Here is a 19,243-nt window from a genome sequence, read left to right as displayed (position 1 = left end):
TATGGCATGCAAATTATAATAACACCTTTATTATAATATGAATTTTCCATTTTATACAAAATGTCTGAGTGTTATGGTATCAAAACTGTGAAATTAAATAACAATGTCAACTTAAAATTAAATAATACAAAGTAAACCAAAATATAAACCTAGAAACAATAATAAAAACCTTAAACCTTTAATTTTAGATATTCGTCTACTGAATAAAACTGACGAAGCATAAGCCATTCAATAATTATAATCTTAAATAAAGGCATAGGTATTTTAATTCAAATACATACTCGTACTTATTCCGAGCTGGTTCTGAGGATTTCAAAAGAGAAAAAAATGTTGTAGAAAATATTTATTTATTTATATTACTAATTTTGTATTTGTCAATAAAGAAAGTCTAAAGTTTAAGGTTAGATTATCTACCCGTGTGTACCCGCCATCCTTGTAAAGATTAGCAAGGAAAAAATACACTCGAGCTAAACCAAGATTAATTACGCCAAGTACTATCTCGCAGTTTGTTTGCATCCCCGATAGATTGAAAGTTATTGCGCTTGACGTAGATTATGTTAATCTACTTCGATTTAAATGAACCTTTGATGCATTATTAATAAACGTGGCATAACGCCGGAATAATTATACTGTGTTTTTTGTTTATGAATATGAAGGAACGGCCCTAAGATGTCCTAAAGCTTGAGGGTTCCATTTTTATTTGAATTTAATAAATAAATCAAATAAATCATTTCAGGTCAGGGACCCATATACAAAGACACTTAGAGAGATATAAAAGACACTCAGATTTAAAAAATAAATAAAAAAAAACCAAAATTAATTAAATATAAAAATTAAAATAAGAATAAATTAAATTACAATTAAGATTCAACTAAATTTCTCCTACTCCTAATTAGTCCTACTTTAATATTAATTTTATATTTTCTCGGTTGAAACAACGCAGTCGTAGTCCATCCATCAAAGTCTTGCTTTTAAACAAAGTTTTCATACTTTACGTCAAATTTATATGATGTACAATATTTTCCATTAATATAATTGATAATAATAATTTATCATCCATACAGTAATTGATTTAGTTGTTATTATGATGGAAACCAATATTAATCAGACGTTTAATCCAGCTTTGCAAATACATCGCGTTTTTATAAGATATTTAATGGGAAACAAATGAAGCCCTTTTTTCATCGCTTTTTAATTTATATTTAACTATACTACTATATAAACTAGCCGCGACTTCGTTCGCGATGAAATTTAGATTTGCAATTAAATTAAAAAACTAAAAAAATCCCGAGAATCTTTCATTATATTACCCTTAAAAGGGTATCCAACAACACGTAATAGTATTTATTTTTCCTTTATGAGTACCCTTCAAAAACACACATTTTTTTAAATCACTACAAATTAGGCCCTTGAATACAATCTTACCTTTTGGTTAATAATGATTGATCTAAGGTGGTAGCAGACCAACCTGTTAGAGGTACGGTAGTCGTATTAGACATACTGCAACGCTTTACCGCACGTCATCATCGGTAGGATGGTAACAGTGGCCGTACTTCCATAGAAGCCGAAAAGCTGGGCTTGCAGTAAAGAATTAGTTTGCATGTCTTATATTTCATCGTAGTGTTTTTCAAATATAAGTTCGTCATTTGACACAACAAGAACTGCCGTTTAGTGTTATTCGATAAGTATCTTGGCTTGCTAAAATTACCTTAGGAACGCCACTACGCCACAAATAAATAAATATAAATACGACAATACACACATCGCCGTCTAGCCCCAAAGTAAGCGTAGCTTGTGTTATGGTTACTAAGATAAGCTGTTGAATATTTGTATGAATTTAATACCCATAAATACTGATAATAAACAGATAAACACCTAGCCACTGAAAACAATAATGTTCATCACACAAACATTTTCCAGTTGTGGGAATCGAACCCACGGCCTAGGACTCAGAAAGCAAGGTCGCTGCCCACTGAGTCAACCGTCAAACCACTCACTGGATGGTAACTAGCCATAGCCGAAGCCTCCTAAAACCCGAAAATTAAAAAATATAAATTGCTTAATATGAATGTCGGGGATCGAACCTGGAACCATCACTTATAAAACCATAGCGCTTACCACTGCACCTGGGAGGTCAGTTCCGTTCTCCTTATTCTTAGATACCCTTAAAACAAGAAGGATTTCCACCCGTCATGAACTGTACCCTACAGTAACCCGTTAATGGGTTGTTAATGATACAGTAATTCATTCTCACTCATTTATAGAATTGTGCAGTTGACGTGTCCTTTAAATTGAAATTACAGCCTCAATAACAACTGAGCGTTTGCACAAAACGATATAGTATATCGAATAGTAAGATTTGCTGTAAGTAATCCGTTATAAATCAGAATTATAATGTCAGAATTATATTTAATGTTTTTTCCAAATATATTATGCATTAGCATTTGTGAAATAACTTACCGGAAACTAATATCTCAAAATTATATATTTGGTCTTACTTATTGTAAACATTGTAGGCAGAAGAATTGTATAGTTGGCAATTCATTTTGTAAGAACTATTTTTAAATCTGTTTTAGTATGTAACAATAATGTGTTTGTGTGAGTGGTTATGGGTGTGTGTGTGTGTGTGTGTGTGTGTGTGTGTATGTGTGCGCGTGTGTGCGCGTGTGTGTGCGTGTGTATGTGTGTGTGTGTGTATGTGCGTGTGTGTTTGTGTGTGTGTGTGGGGCTCCTTATTTCCCGACCGGATACACCGGTTTTTATTTTGTTTTTAATGTTCGAAAGGTGAATTAATTGGGAGTGCTCTTAACTATATGTTTATTTCGTTTGTTTTTGAACAATACACTTTGTACTTTCGCCGTAGGAAAAATACCAACTGCTTGTGCTAACCTTACAAGTTTGATTACAGTAAGACCTATATAGCCCCAAAGTATGCATAGCTTGAGTACTAAGTACTAAGATGACTGAATATCTTGATGAATAAAATACATAAATACTTATAAAATACAGACGAACACCCAGACACTAAAAACATGTTTATCACACAAACATTTTTCAGTATTGGAATCGAACCCACAGCCTTTGACTCAGAAAGCAGGGTCGCTGCCCACTGCGCCAATCGATCGTCTAATTTAAGTGGATTAAAATAAGCTCCTCGAATCTAGTCCAAGAATTACCAGATCGCTGGCTAAGAATCCTTTTCACTTCAAAACGGGAAATGCAGTTTCGTTCCCATGATAACTACGAAGTAGGTAAAAGCTGTATGAAATGTAAAACCTCATTAAAATGCTATGGTGTGGAGTGGTGTACTAACGACAATACAAACATTTGCGTGACCGCACCGGGTCGTTATCCAACAAGGGTTATCAGTAAAATTCCATTAACATGTTAATAGGAAATAGACATACCGTCTTTTTTCTATGTCATGTCATTTATTGTGTATTTAGGTTAAACGCATATCAAATTAGTTTTTGCTTTTCATTTGTACATAACTACAAATCCTACGTCCTTTATTCGTGGTCCTCATGTCTGAGGGTTGTGACCATCTCCATGACTTTCCTTTTAACGATGGTGGATGGTAACGATGGTGGTTTTGTTTATAATTTCATATTTGTTAGGTGAACAATAAAGTGTATTTTCATTTCATTTCATTTACGCCATCTCTTTCTATCTCCAGCTAGTTTGGGAGCATCGTAGCCGACCTCTTTCTCAACGATCTGCTTGACATTAAACATATGTTCCTTTAACGAATTCCGCCCGCTTAAAAACTATACTAACAAAATATGAAATCAATAGTTCGTACGGCAATGCGCTATAAATCCAAGAATTGAATAGAATTTAAGAAACAGTTAGGACTTCTATTATACTTTATACTGCCTGATATCAATCTGTCTCATATAAACGTGGAGTAAAGTTCGTTAAAGGTCAATCTACTGCCTATATAATAAAGTTGGCTAGAAATAATTTGAAATAAGATAAAAAAATTAATTCCGATTATAATACGCAGTCCATTTTTAAAGCGCTCATTGGCAATCTAGACCCTAGACTTAGGCCCTTCTTGGACCGATTTTAATAACTTGGGTGTCGTTGGCTTCCTCGTAACGACCAAGGTTCGTAGTTTTTTTTATTTACTACGACAATACACACATCGCTTTCTAGCCTCAAAGTAGCGTAGCTTGTGTTTTGGGTTCTTAGATGACTCATGAATATTTTTATGAATAATATTATAAATAACCTAACAGCCGTTAATTAGACTGCATTATCGCTTAACCTCAGAGTTAGTGGTGAGGGCAAATTCATCAGAAAAAAAGTCACCTTATTTAAGGTGAATAAGGATATATATCATGAACTTTTGCGCAATAAAGTCTATATTATGAAAATTAAGCTTAATTTGCTATACTCCGCGAAAACGAGGAGAATCTGTTTGGTGTGGAGTATAAGGATTGAAGAAATTGTAAATTACACCATACAGATTCTCCTGCTTTTCGCGGTGTATGGCAAATAAAGCTTAATTTTCATAATATAGACTTTATTGCGCAAAAGTTCATGATATATACTAAGGTGAATAAGGTGACTTTTTTCACGGATTTCCGCAATGTAACGCCTGCTTCTATCCAATACAATAAAGCCTATTTTTATTCAATTAATTAAGTTTTAAGTAGCTATAAAAAAATAATATAAACAAAAAGTGGTCCTAAGTGACATTTTCACTTCAACACATTGAAGTTCACGTGTGAATGTTTAATCTGAGTCACCTTTTAACTTATGAGAAGTGTGGATGAGTGAGTCTACACGTGCGGTCAAATATTAATAAGTAGATATTACAACCGCAAGCTCTTAAAACCCTTATTAAAACTTCAGAAAAAAATCTAATAAAGTTTCATTGTTTATTACGTTATTGTTCATTTGTCCACCAATCCGCACTGGTCCAGCGTGGTGGTCTACGGCTTGTACCGCTTCTCATTTATCAATCATTTATTGTAAGATGACGAAATGATTTTTTTATCCTTTATCTTATTTACAAAAGATATGTTATCTTTAAATTAGGTGAGATAATAGTAGCAGGCGTTAAGTGAGATGTGGGCGGGGCGTTTTCAGTATTTTTGGACACAATGCACTGCATGCAATAATGGTTGAATGAGGGATCTGTATGTTCTTAATTCAGAGTTATTGTACATAATTACACACACACCCACACACACACACACGTTAGAAACGTTGCAGACAACATAAAGTCAATTTGATAACCACGTAAAGTCGGTTATTTCATTTATTCATAAGACACACTACCAATTAATTGTAACTACATTCATAAAAAAAAAAATATATGAGTTAGAATTACAAATTCTGTCTAGTGCCATTACAATAATCAACTTTAGGTGTATACAGCATTATCGTTGTTATCTACGGTCGAAATTTAAAAAAAAAAACAACTAAATAAGTTTTTAACTGAAGATAATTAAAAATAATAATATAAATATGAATTAAGCTATTATAACAGATGAAAAGTTGCCGTTGAAAAGCTCAGAATATTATATATTCATCATCACGGCCGATTGGCGCAGTTTGCAGCGACCCTGCTTTTTGAGTCCAAGGCCATGGGTTCGATTCCCACAACTGGAAAATGTTTGTGTGATGCACACAAATGTTTATCAGTGTCTGAGTGTTTATATGTATATTCTAAGTATTTATGTATATAATTCATAAAAATGTTCATCAGTCATCTTAGTACCCATAACACAAGCTACGCTTACTTTGGGGCTAGATTGCGATGTGTGTATCGTCGTAGTATAGTATATTAAATCTATATAAAAAGATAATAGGGTAGGTATAGAAAGCAAGCCCAACTACTTATTATATCACCGAATGTAAACATAACATATCTATATCTTTTGTTAACAAGATAAATAAATAATTTCATCATCTCACAATAAATCTATATATATAAAAGAAAGTTGTGTTAGTTACACCATGTATAACTCAGGAACGGCTGGACCAATTTTTATGATATTTGATGTTATGGATTCCTCTTAGACCGGAATAGGAAAATAAGTATTAAAATATAACATTCATAAAAAAAATTATCCGCGGTACGAAGTTCGCCGGGACAATGACCACCACGCTCGACCATATTTATTTTATTTATTTATTACTAGCGTACCCAGCCCGCTAATAAACTAACATCATTAAATTTTTAATTAAATCTGTATTTGACAGTTCAAAAATAGGAGTGCTCCGATCGTCACCAAACTTTACAGGATTACTCGCCAGGTCAATCCGGAGATTCCCTGAAAGTTTCATTACAATCGGTCCAGCCGTTTCGGAGCTTATACGGAACATACCCACACACTGTCTCTTTTATATGTATAGACATAGTATCATAGCATTCTACTGCTAGACTAAATGTCTCTCCGAACAGCAGGGTTTACCCATAATCACCACGCTGGGCAGACTGGTTGATGGTAGAAGTAGCACAGCGGACGTTGCTTGCTTCCAGTTCTCCGTTATATTTCCTTAGTCGCCTCGTACGACACCTGCGGGATGTGGAGGTGTGCTGCTGCCCGTCTGCGCTTGTTTTTTTTTAATATTTGGGATGCTAAATCATAAAAAAAATTGGATGGAAAAAATGGATGAACACCCTTATCATTTCGAGTTTAAAAAAAATTATAACGACCGAATTTATACGAATACCGAAACGATAATTTTATGAATTAGATCAAAGCAAAGCACGTTTTAGCCCTATAATACCGACCGGCGAGTCACAAATGCCTATTTCAATTACTTTCTTACATAAAGATGTCACATTATTCTTGAGGAAGTAGGGAACGGGAATTGTTCCCGAAAACCTTTATTCTGCTTAAATATAGGGCAAGGTGCTACTGTATAAGTTTTCCCGTTTCATAACTGTAACTGTAACCAGGTTGAGCTTATCACTAGCTTCAACTGTGAAGGAAAACATCGTGAGGAAGCCTGCACGCCTGAGAGTTTCTATGATGTTCTCAAAGTTGTGTAATATTCACCAGTCTGCACAGGGCCAGCGTGGTGGAATACGGCCTTGACCCCTTCTCATTGTGGCAGGAGACCCGTGCCCAGTTGTGGGCAGGTAATAGGTTGATATGATGATGACTAGCTGTTTCCGTTTTACGGTTTTTGACTCATCCCGTGGAAGCCGCTTGATTTACTGGGATAAAAAATAGCCTATGCTACTCTCCAACTTCTCAAATAACTATATGCCAATATTTTTATAATTTTTATTAGTGTTGTTACCTACACTTTCCAACTGCAACGTTTCCTACTAGATGACGCTACAGTCGCTATAAGACGGATGTGAAAGGCATATACTAATTTCGGCATCGATGGTAGACGAGCCGTAGCTTAATTGGTGAAAGCGCTCAGGCGATTGCCCGAGAGTCGCAGGGTCAAATCCTGTCGTTTCCGAATTTTTTTTATTTCATTTTTTATATGCATTTTAAATTTATAAAATATATGCCAATAATCAAGTTGAGTAAGGCCGTGAAGTAAGGACAAACAAAAATCATTATCATCATCATCATGTCGACCTATTATAGGCCCACTACAGGACACGGGTCTCCTCCCACATTGAGAAGGGGTTAAGGCCTTCAAAGATCAGGTAAACAAAGATATTCTATATCTGAAAATTAAGCTTAATTTGCTATACTCAGCGAAGAGTAGTAGAAACTGTACGGTGTATTTTATAATTTCTTAATTATTTATATGTGTGGAATATAAATTACAAACACATATGCGGCAATGTATACATGTTTCGCTCTGAAACAGGAGCATCCTCAGGAGATGTTGAATTTACGATGAATAATTTATAAGATAAAATCTTGACAATTATTCATTGTAAATTCAATATTTCCTGAGGATGCTCCGGTGTCGAAGCGAAACGTGCGTAGAGAATACATTGCCGAAGATCAAGAGGAGTAAAAAGATTGAAGAAATTATAAATTACACTATACCTGTATCTCCTGCCTTTCGCAGAGTTTATCAAATTAAGCTTAATTTTCATGGTATATCATGTAATTCCTACAGTAACGCCTGCTGCTATCCGACAAACAAAGATATAAACAAACATACTTTTATATTTTCAATATTATCAGGACTAGAGTTACGATATGGCGGTGAACAGAAAGACTTTAAAAAAATTATAAATTTAATTATCAAAAATTAATTAAAAATTACAGAAATTATTTAAATGAATAAAATTATCAATTAATAGTTAACGCGTGTGTAGTTGACTTCAGACTGTCGTTCTTTTCCATTGTTCCCTGCGCGGTTCAATGTGCAAGCTGGCATTCCTCTCTGGCCTATTGTTCGTAAGGCTTGCTGCATCAGCGGGATGCCGTAGTTACGGCATGGTAACTCTAGTCAGTGGCGTGCGTAGAGGGTATGCACAGGGTATGCAGAGGATATGAAATGAAGAAAATCTCCCGTACAAGCTATAAAAAACTTATGGATAGGCATTGTAAGAGTAAAAAAAATCCTACCCTCAATTATTTATAACTCATACTGGAGATTTTATTCCATTTTATATCATCTGCATACCCTGTGCATACCCTCTATGCACGCCACTGACTCTAGTAAGGACTTATTATTAATTTTTGACGACCTCCCTGGCGCAGTGGTGAGCGCTGTGAATTTTAGTAGAGGGTCCGGGGTTCGATTCCCGGCAGGGTCAATTTGGGAATTTATAATTTCTGAATTTTCTCTTGTCTGCTCTGGTGGGATGCTTTGGCCATGGCTAGTTACCACCCTACCGACAAAGATGTGCCGCTAAGCGATTTAGTGTTCCGGTGCGTTGTCGCGTGGAATTTATGGTATGACTACCATACTCCCTAACAGGCTAGCCTGCTACCATCTTAGACTGCATTGCAAGGCCAAACTTGTAGCGGAATAAAAAAAAAATTAATGTCATTTTTTTCCACAGAGCTAAAATAAACCCTGGTACATCTATGACGGAGGCGGTGGAGTGGTACACCAATGCCAACGCTGCCTTGCTTACACACCTCACCAAGGAGATCAAAGACACCGACAGCAGTACTATATGGAGGTATGTTTTGATTTTTATTTGTGTGTGTGTGTGTGTGTGTGTGTGTGTGTGTGTGTGTTTGGGCTTAATGTATCTGGGTTTATTATTTTAAATATAATCATCGAACCAGCACAGAAAATCTATTTGTGTTTTTAATGAATTAGTCAGTCAGGACACACCCTTCGATATATCGGGACATTACTTTTATAAATAAGTTACAACCATTGTTGCGTTTCATACGCAAAGCCATCCACGGGGTTTTCCTGTACACTTAGTACACAATTTAGGTGATCACAATCACGGTATTAATAGAATAAAAATAGAAATTTATGGGGTAATATACTGGACTACTTTAACCCTAATCCTAACCTAAACCTGACTTTCATCATAACAACCCATTACCGGCCTACTACAGGGCACGGGTCTCCTCCCACAATAAGAAGGGGTTAAGTGCCGATCGGTGGACCAGTGCAGATTGGTGGACTCCACACACCTTTGAGAACATTATGTAGAACTCTCAGCAATGCAGGTTGCAGCTGTTCGGCTACGGAACTCTCTCCCCTTTCAAATTAGGCGCGCGCAGTCACTACCGATTTTCAAAAGACTCCTTAAAAAACATTTTATGCTACCGTAATTAGTTATTTTTTTGCTTCTGAGTCACTTTTCCTTGTGTTGTAAGCTTGTAATTTGTATGATATAATAATTGATATATATATTTATTTTAATTTGTTAACTGCTCTGCTCTTGTGTACAACCTAACCCTTAAGTCTGTGTTTTTTTTTTTCCTTTCCTTGATTGGGTTGCCTGGCAGAGATCTCTTTTTAGCAATAAGGCCGCCCATTGTACGGAGGACGGACGAAGTTGAAAAACAAGTTTAAAAGTTTAATTCGCCATTTTGTGGTAGCGCTCATTATGGACTTGAAGTTTGTCATACTGTTTAGCATTCTTCCATTCAAGCACTTTTATTTGTTATAGAAAATCGAAATCAAAAACAGTTCACCCATTCGGACGCTACGGGGCCACAGACAGACAAACGCACATACAAACGCACACTCACACAGACGGCCTCGAAAAACTTGTAACACCCCATCGTTTTTGCTTCAGGGGTTTAAAAATAGGATAGACCAACGTTAAGTGGTACCTAAAAAAGGGAATAAGATAGTTGATGAATAAATCAAGTTAGTGAGTTGTGAGAAAACATACAGTCGAATTGAGAACCCCCTACTATTTTAAGTCGGTTGAAAAGCAAGATCTAAGCATCTATCTTAAATTTCGTGTGAGAAAAAGGTGTCATTGGTAAATATTTTTATACCTTCTGAGTCATTATTTTATGATAAACATATACATTGCCAATTTACTATACTGTATTTATTACGATGAAAAATAAATCTCACTTATTCATTTATCCTTATTGAGTCGCGCAAATACCGGTCTCTCGGTTTCTCATTTTTTTTGTCAACCTATATTCCTCAAGAATAGTGTAGTATTTTTAATAGGTTCACTACATTCACATTTTTTTATATACGGGACGTGTAACAATCATATGTAAATTCAGGCGATACTGATGCTGGAATGGTGGCTTTTTTTTATTCATCTACACCCTCGACTGCAATCTCACTTAGTGACAAATTATGATGCCGTCTATTGCAGTCTATTGGATAAATAATTGCAAAGTATTCAATTAAGAAATATTTAACTTTGCAATATCTTTATTTATGGCCGATGATGACCATATATAAAGATATGAAGACGGCCGATTGGCGCAGTTTGCAGCGATTCCCACTACTGGAAAATGTTTGTGTGATGAGCATGAATGTTTTTCAGTGTCTGGGTGTTTATATGTATATTCTAAGTATTTATGGATATAATTCATGTAAATGTGTATTGTCGTAGTGTATATATATTTATATATAATAGATATACTACGACAATACATATACATATATATATATATATATATTTATTGTGTGCGTGTGTATGTCACTGAACTCCTACTAAAAGGTTGGACTGATTTGAATGCATTTTTTGGTATGCGTTTGAGTGGCACCCTGGATGGTTTAGATTCATAAATCCGCCCGACAGATGGCGCTGGGGTTCGCTCGTTATATATTATTTTCTGTGGTTATTTTATCACTAGTTTACTAATGCACTTAATTTAAATATGACCAAGAGATATTATATTAAATTGGAAAGATTAAATAGCCAATTTGAGACAAGGTACAAATACAACAGTAGGTACAGAGTACTGTACTTATAAGCCATGTCCTAATAAGGTGACATTACAGATTTTATTACACTTTTACGCTCATCGTAAAGAGATTGCTGCGTACCAGTACACTGTTTTATTGCCAATATCGACTACATATTAAATTCCACAAATATTTTTGTGATTTTAATGGAAATACGAAGGTACCAACCGCCGATAAGAACCGATAATGATATAATATTCGTCTGGTGGGAGGTTTCGGCCTTGGCTAGTTACCACACTATGTCGCGTAGAAAGCGATTCAGGGTATGGGTAAAATTACTAGTTAAAAAGCTAAGCTTAGCATTTGCTACCTATATTGATGGAGTGAGAAAATAAAACACGTAATTCGCTATTTTGTATCGAGGCGGCCATTTAGGCGTCCATCTTTTACTGAATTTAATCAAACTTTGCTAAGAACTTCATCGTCATTATCATTCGCAGCCTTTTAATGGCCCACTGGTGGGCACAGGCCTCGTCTCTCACAGGATAGACGGTTTTACACTCTAAAAAAAAAAATTGGTTATTTCTAACAAGATAGTGATTGTTTTGATCAAGCATCTTGATTCCATACGAGCCTAACAAGAACATAGATACATCAAATAAGATGATAATGATTGTTTATCATAATTCAATGGACTGGGCAACTGTATTGCTCCTATTATTGTTACTTAACTAAGGCATATTCTTAACTGATTCAATTTACGTACTTGTTTAAGCTAAATAATTAAAAATGATCTAATCATACAAAGAAGTAAATAATAATAGAAACAACGTATTTATTTGTTAGAATCAATGAACATACCTACATTGTTAGCTCAATCTATAATGAATTTGCTGCTATAACTAATCAGCTTTTGTTGTTATGTTTATTATCATAATTGTTATAATTTATATAACGTCAACTAAGAGAAAATCTCTCTTAGTTGGCTTTCTTTTTTTAGAGTGTAGAGCATAGACCCACCACGCTGTTCCAATGCGGGCACCTTTCGAACAAATAAAAACCAAATCATCAAAATTAGTTCAGCCATTTAGGAGCTACGATGCGACGGACACACACACGTCAGATATATATAACACCCCGTCGTTTTTTGTTAAAAAAAATAAAAAAATTCTTCGATTTAAACCTTTGCATCTGTTCAAGAAAGTGGCCTTGTTTATAGTTAAATGTAAATATGCACCAACTACTGCAATTATGGGATCAATACTAGTAGAACTACAATTAATCTTATTACAAAGAAAACGGAGTAATTTAATTAAATAGAGACCGTTGATCAAAGGAAGATAATCCACTTGTCGACCCATTTTATCCGTTACGTCATGTCATAGCAACATAACTACATCTTAGTATTAATCTAAGATTACTTTACAGCTGGTATGGATGTTTGACCGAAGCAGGTGATCGTACTGTAGGTACGCTTACTTTCGTTATTTAACAGAAATGTCATATAAAGAATAAATAAAAAAAAATTGCGAGCTAAATTGACACCAATATTGAGAAAGGTGTGAAAGAAAAAAATGTAGTTCGCCATTTTGTGGCGGCAGCCATCTTGGATTTAAAATTTTTCACAGTGTCTTCTACTAGTCTAGCCCTTTCATTTGATACCAATATTGTGGGAGTTGTGAACAAATATGTAATCCGCCATTTTGTGGCGGCGGCCATCTTGGACCGATTTTCGAAAAGCTTCCAAAAAGGTCAAACAAGGACATATGTATAGGTTTAGACCAGGGCGGGCTTCCTAGCTTTAATTTTAAGTTAACGAATGTTATCACCAGCACCTAACGTTAGTGGTAACATGTTAAATGTATAAACGCTTCATAAGTGCCTGTGATAAAGTCAACATGAATAAAAAAATATTTTGAACATAGTATTTCGGTTCCCCAAGCAATTTCAAAAATGTCCAAATACCAATATGTCCAATTTTCGCAGAGGCGTCGCATATAATGCGAATTAGTAACATACCACGTAGACCACAATTTTCAGGGCAACCTTAAAGAATTGTATTCTAAAATAACTTTATCAGTGAGAATGTTGCGTAGGGTACGGATCTGGTATGTCATCTATGTAAAAGTTGTAATCATAAACTTGCTATGTTGTCTTGCTTGTACTGACTACTGGTAGGATTGTAATTGCAACTTAAATAATAAAAAACTTAAAATTAATATCACTAATACATTGTCACATTAACTCTTTGCGGTTTGGGATGAGGTGAGTTACCTAGGTGTTGTTACATGTTTTACTCTTAAGTTGACCAATAAAAAAAAAGCAACCTCGAGGAGTGAAGCATTAACGTGATTTGTTTAGCCATAGCACAAAATAGATGCCAGTCAATCGTACAGTGACAGTCGTAGTGAAGTCAGTCGTACGTATGTACGTATGTGGTAGGTACTCGTATTTATGCACAATACGTCGAACAAGGCAAAGCTTAAATAAGTAACGCCTAATCTAAGGAGCACCTAAGGCGATTCCTAGGCCTGACTTTAACCTCGCGAACAGCTAAGCTACATTGCGAAGCTCGTATGTAAACGCATTGTGAAGCTAGGATGCAGTCATGACGTAACTCTTCAGCGAAACTGGGTCATATTATATCGTGTCGAGTTATATCACAGGTAACTTGAACATTCTAACGGGATATATGTACTTATTTCGGGCTTCTGACTTATGATTTTTTTTATCCCAATGCAAGTTATCCCTTATTGTAATTTCATGTTATGGTATATTATAACAAAGCCAAGGATAACATGGCTTACCTTTTAAGGGCATGTTATATTAAACCCTTATTGGTTTTAATGCCTGTTTTGACGGCCGATTGGCAGCGACCCTTTTTTCTGAGTCCAAAGCCGTGGGTTCGATTCCCACAACTGGAAAATGTTTGTGTGATGAGCGTGATTATTTTTCAGTGTCTGATGAACATTGTCACAGCTGTTTTTCATGGTCTTTTTATCATTATCATCATCATCATCATTGTGTGCATGTCGTAGTATATTAATTTATCTATCTAAAAAAATGCGCCACCGTACCAGGACGCAAATTCGCTAGGCGGCACGTGTTGTCCCCTCTAATTTATAACCTTGGTAAGTTCAGATTCCAGCATGACGCGTATAAAATGCTACCATATCCTCCGAACTGATCCATGTTTATTAACTTTGCTTACTGCTGGTTGGTTGAAATGCAAAAGGAACTCTAGTCCAGAACCGAATCCTCGGATCCTCGAAAATATCCTCGAAATAAGAAAAACACAAGATTTTTTTGGCACTTAGACTCCATGGCCCCAGGTCTCCACGGCATACGGTACAGATATGTAACTCTATATAAGAGAGGTCGTTTTCAGCGATCTCAGCTGAGGCCGACACTTGTAGGAAATTTCATAAATATACACTATTAAAAAGGACATAAAAATTTCGGCACAATAGCTTAGAAAACTTGAAGCGGTGATAGCGCATTGGGTAGGAGCCCGACTTCCAGTTCGAATCCCAGCAAGCACCTCTAACTTTTCTAAGTTACGTGCGTTTTAAGTAATTAAAATATCACTTGCTTCAACGGTGAAGAAAAACATCGTAAGAAAACCTGCACGCCTGAGAGTTCTCCATAATGTTCTCAAAGGTGTGTGGAGTCCACAAAACCGCACTAAGCCAGCGTGGTGGACTACGGCCTTAGCCCCTTTTCATTGTGGGAGAAGACCCGTGCTCTGTAGTGGGCCTGTAATGGGTTGATGTGAATATGATGATGAAATAGCTTGGCAAGTTGGCACTGGCAATCTATAATCTTATCTGAGTGGTAGCATGCCCTGCGAGGTGTTGCTCTGTTAATAGGAGTCAAAACTCTTCTAACTGAAGCTCGATGACGACGCGTTCTTGTGGACAAGTTAGTAATATTAGGATTCTAGGTCATGCTTACAAATGATGGTAAGCTTTAAAGCAGCGATTGCAATTCACCCACCGCAAGTAATTCCTGGAAACCATTTTACAGAGCACTGCCAAATCACTTTTAAGTATTTGGCAAATTTCCAAATCTACAAAGCGGCACCTGGCTTCCTATTCCCTGCAACCGTTAATTACTTTTTCGGATAACAAATGGATGTTATAAGCCACTTATCTCTCAGTTACATAAAACATGTATCCGTACATACGTACTATCAAAAATACAACGTCCCTATGCATCATCTTACTTATCTATAATATGCACATAACCACGCAATCGAAATTTGATGGCTGATCGGCGCTTTCTGAGTCCAAGGCTGTGGGCTCGATTCCCACGATTGGAATATGGTTGTGTATGAGCATGAATACTTTTCAGTGTCTGGGTTTTTATCTAAATATCTTTAGTACTTATGTATATTATTCATGAAAATATTCATCAGTCATCTTAGTACCCATAACACAAACTCCTCTTACTTTGGGGCTAGATGGCGTTGGGCGTAATAAAATTGTCGTAGTATATTAATCTATTTATTGATTTACTAGCTATTGCCCGCGACTTCGTCTGCGTTTGATTTTGTTTTTTTTTGTGGCATTAGGTAAATTTAGTAAAAAAATTAGAGTATTCAGTATCGCTAAGCCTTAAATGAGGGGTTTGCTGCTGTCCGCTGTGGAGTTCTGTCCTCTATCTCCAAATGCATTCATCTGATCTACACAAAGATTGAGCAAAATTAAACACATATAACAACCATAATTATTTAAATCGATTATAATTTGTCGGAGTTATGGTGTAAAATCGTCAAACACTTTCATCCCCTCTCCCAAATTAACCGGGCTTAATGTCGGGATAAAAAGTATCCTATATTACTTCAATCACTTTCAAAAATATGTGTACAAAGTTTCATGAGGATCGGTTAAGTAGTTTTTGCGTGAAAGCGTAACAAACAAACTTACATTGTCATTTATAATATTAGTAGGGATTACAAAGAAATTAAAAACAAAAACGCGTACACACTCGAATGGAATTATTACAGCAATTTAATCTATTGCTCTTTTTTTTCCTTGATAACTTAACTGTTGAAATGTGAAAATAAAAAAAAAACGCACAAATTCCTACAAGTTATGCTGTAACACGGTCTAAACAACTTATCTAATTTGGAGGGTTAACAGGAATTACCTAAAGCCCAGTTTATCCTCTTAAAAGCGTATTAATACGCTTTGACGTATGTGAGCACTCTTCGTTTTAAACATGTCGGCCGATTGGCGCAGTTTGCAGCGACCCTGCTTTCTGAGTCCAAGGCCGTGGGTTCGATTCCCACAACTGGAAAATGTTTGTGTGATGAGCGTGATTATTTTTCAGTGTCTGGGTGTTTATATGTATATTCTAAGTATTTATGTATATTATTCATAAAAATATTCATCAGTCGTCTTAGTACCCATAACACAAGCTACGCTTACTTTGGGGCTAGATGACGATGTGTGTATTGTCATAGTATATTTATTTATTTATTTATGTATATAAAAGAAAACCGGAATATTACTTCACATACTTTAGAGGCAAATGCTAAAACTTTCACTGATAAGTCTTAGAGTCTAAATAATAGTCTCTAAGACTTATCTGTGTAACCGAAACACTAATAGTTTTTGAGTTAACCACTGCCATAGTTTTTGCTGAAAGAAATAAGGTACAGCCCTAACATCACATGCAAAATTAAAATTAAGTGACTCCTGTCACTTAAGTATGAACCCGTCGCGGAGCGAACGTACTATGCGCGTGTCGGTCTTTCATCTTCAAAAGGATTGTCATACTTAAATAACCTAATTGCAACCCAAAGAAACAATAAAAAAAACAAAGTCATAGTGTTAGGGCTCAAAGGCGGCTTTATCACTTAAAGTGATATATTAAATGCAACCTAAGCGTAAAAAGCTATCAGTTAAACGGACAGTGGACGATTTTTGTTTTAATTCGAGATACAAGATAATAGCGAACTAAATCTTTATTTGCGTGATTGCAGGTTAAAAATTTTGATCTTATAATAAAACATAACAAGTTCCGTGCTACAATCTGCCATTCTACACACCTTAATTATAAAATTATTTTATACAAAATTTAAATGAGACCAATATCTTAATCGGTTTGAAATATTCACGACGTCGCACCGGAACGCCTCCTAGCTGACAAGACCAAAAAATAAGAAATTTATAATTCCCGACTTTTAACACAACTGCGTCAGAGAGGTTGACAAAACCTAAGTGCAATAAACGTCCTGTGGTACAAAATATGATGCTATCTTTAGTCATGCCATCAAGGAATGGTTTCTTGATCCCGAGTGACTGACTCATAGACGGCCCGCAAATTAATTCGAACACCGTATCATGACTCAATACATTTAGTTTAACTATTCCGGGACTCGCATATCGCCTGATCCAGTGAATGATGATAGTTAGTCACACATTTCCACTCTTATTACATTAGATAACTGGTTTGTCTTCATTTATTTATACTCTTTGTTTGTACTCTCTCTCTACGTCGTGTTCCTCATTGCTGAGGGTCGTGACCCCAACTTTTTGGACGATTTTGTGCCATTTGACTCGGCTTTGAGCAACGTTTAAAGCCGTATGCACTTTGGTGTCGAGAGCAGTGCGGATTTGATCCGACCAACGAATCGGGCTACGTCCTCGAGGTCTCTTTTCTTCCACTTTGCCAGTGACTACTATCTTTTCAAGATTGTCTCCATCTATTCTGGCTTCTTCTCTTTGTTTGTACACCACATCAGAAAAACAATAAAAATAACACTTAAAGAATGTAGGATATAAAAGGCAGCCTTATCGCTCAGTAGCGATCTCTAGCAGGCAACCTTAGGATTAGGAAAATGAAAAAAAAAAAACGGAAAGGTGGGTGAAATTTATGATTGATTTATGGCGATGATTTTATATGAGTAGTAATGGTCTACTGGGTAACTTCGGTTTCTCTTTTGGGGTCTGAATTCTATTCATGGCACGCATCATAGCGATGCGTGCCACGGAAGCGGCGATAGCCTTGTGGGTGAGACCTCGGCTTACCTTTCGTGGAGACCGAGTTCGAGCCGATTTACCCGGCTAAGTTTGTTGTGTTCTCTTTTTAGACCAGGACGCGTTTGGAACCCACGTAGCTTTAGGTTTAAGTTGGCGAACGAAGTTATCACCATCCCCTTACAATTATGTAAACATATATGTATGAACGCTTCATAAGTGCCTGTGATAGGCCAACATGAATAAAGAAATTTTGAATTTCAATTTGAATTTGAACCCCGGTACGCACCAGTAAGTTTTCGGAGTTATGTGCGTTTTTAATATCTCATTCTCATAGTGGGAGGAGACCCCTGCCCTGTACTGGGCCGGTAATGAGTTGATATGGTGATGAAATATCCTGTTAACATTATAAATACGAAATTTGTAAGGATGGATGGATGTTTGTTACTCTTTCACGCAAAAACTACTGAACCAATTTGACTGAATTTTAGAATGGAGATAGATAATACCCTGGATTAACATATAGGCTGCTTTTTATCCCGGGAAAATGTACGGTTCCCGCAGGATTGGGATTGAGTAAGCTTTTATAATATGATTCTTAAGGTAATTTTGGACCTACCAATGCATAAGTTTAATGAATGTGTTAACACACATTTATTACAGCGAGGTTATTATACAATTGATGAATTTCTTAATGACAAGGTTGCTTGGAAGCATCCGGCTACGCTTTCATCTCTCACAAGATAGAAAAATGAATTTTAAGACAGTAATATGATTAATGTTTTTTCTGCAGGTACCTCGTCGGATTCAAGAACTTACTCCGGAGCATCGAATGCAAGGGTATAGCTTCGGTTCTCGGTATCAACTACTTCGCACGAGGTTATCTTCAACCAAGAGCACATGAGAAGTAAATAATTTAGAATTAAAAAAAAAACAGTGTGTGCTTAAGACCGCGCGGCAGAATTGAAAACAATAACTGTGTCTCTTATAATCTTATATGTTTATACATTTTTTTC

At 36.0% G+C, this 19,243-nt stretch overlaps 1 protein-coding gene across 1 annotated transcript in view; it reads left to right on the top strand.

The window, feature by feature from the left end:
- Window positions 1-8,621: 8,621 nt before the first annotated feature.
- Window positions 8,622-19,243, top strand: part of LOC120628849 (atrial natriuretic peptide receptor 1) — a 41,102-nt gene continuing 30,480 nt past the window's right edge. Inside the window, exons 1-3 of the mRNA XM_039897488.1 lie at window positions 8,622-8,647; window positions 8,951-9,073; window positions 19,021-19,134. Of these exons, the coding sequence (XP_039753422.1) occupies window positions 8,976-9,073; window positions 19,021-19,134 (212 nt within the window). The 5' untranslated portion in view covers window positions 8,622-8,647; window positions 8,951-8,975. The remainder of the gene's footprint in view (window positions 8,648-8,950; window positions 9,074-19,020; window positions 19,135-19,243) is intronic.

Source organism: Pararge aegeria, chromosome 13 (genome assembly GCF_905163445.1).
Source record: "Pararge aegeria chromosome 13, ilParAegt1.1, whole genome shotgun sequence".
Taxonomy (NCBI): Eukaryota; Metazoa; Arthropoda; class Insecta; order Lepidoptera; family Nymphalidae; genus Pararge; species Pararge aegeria.
The sequence above is the reverse complement of the archived record's forward strand: the minus strand, read 5'-3'. Positions and strand labels throughout refer to the sequence as shown.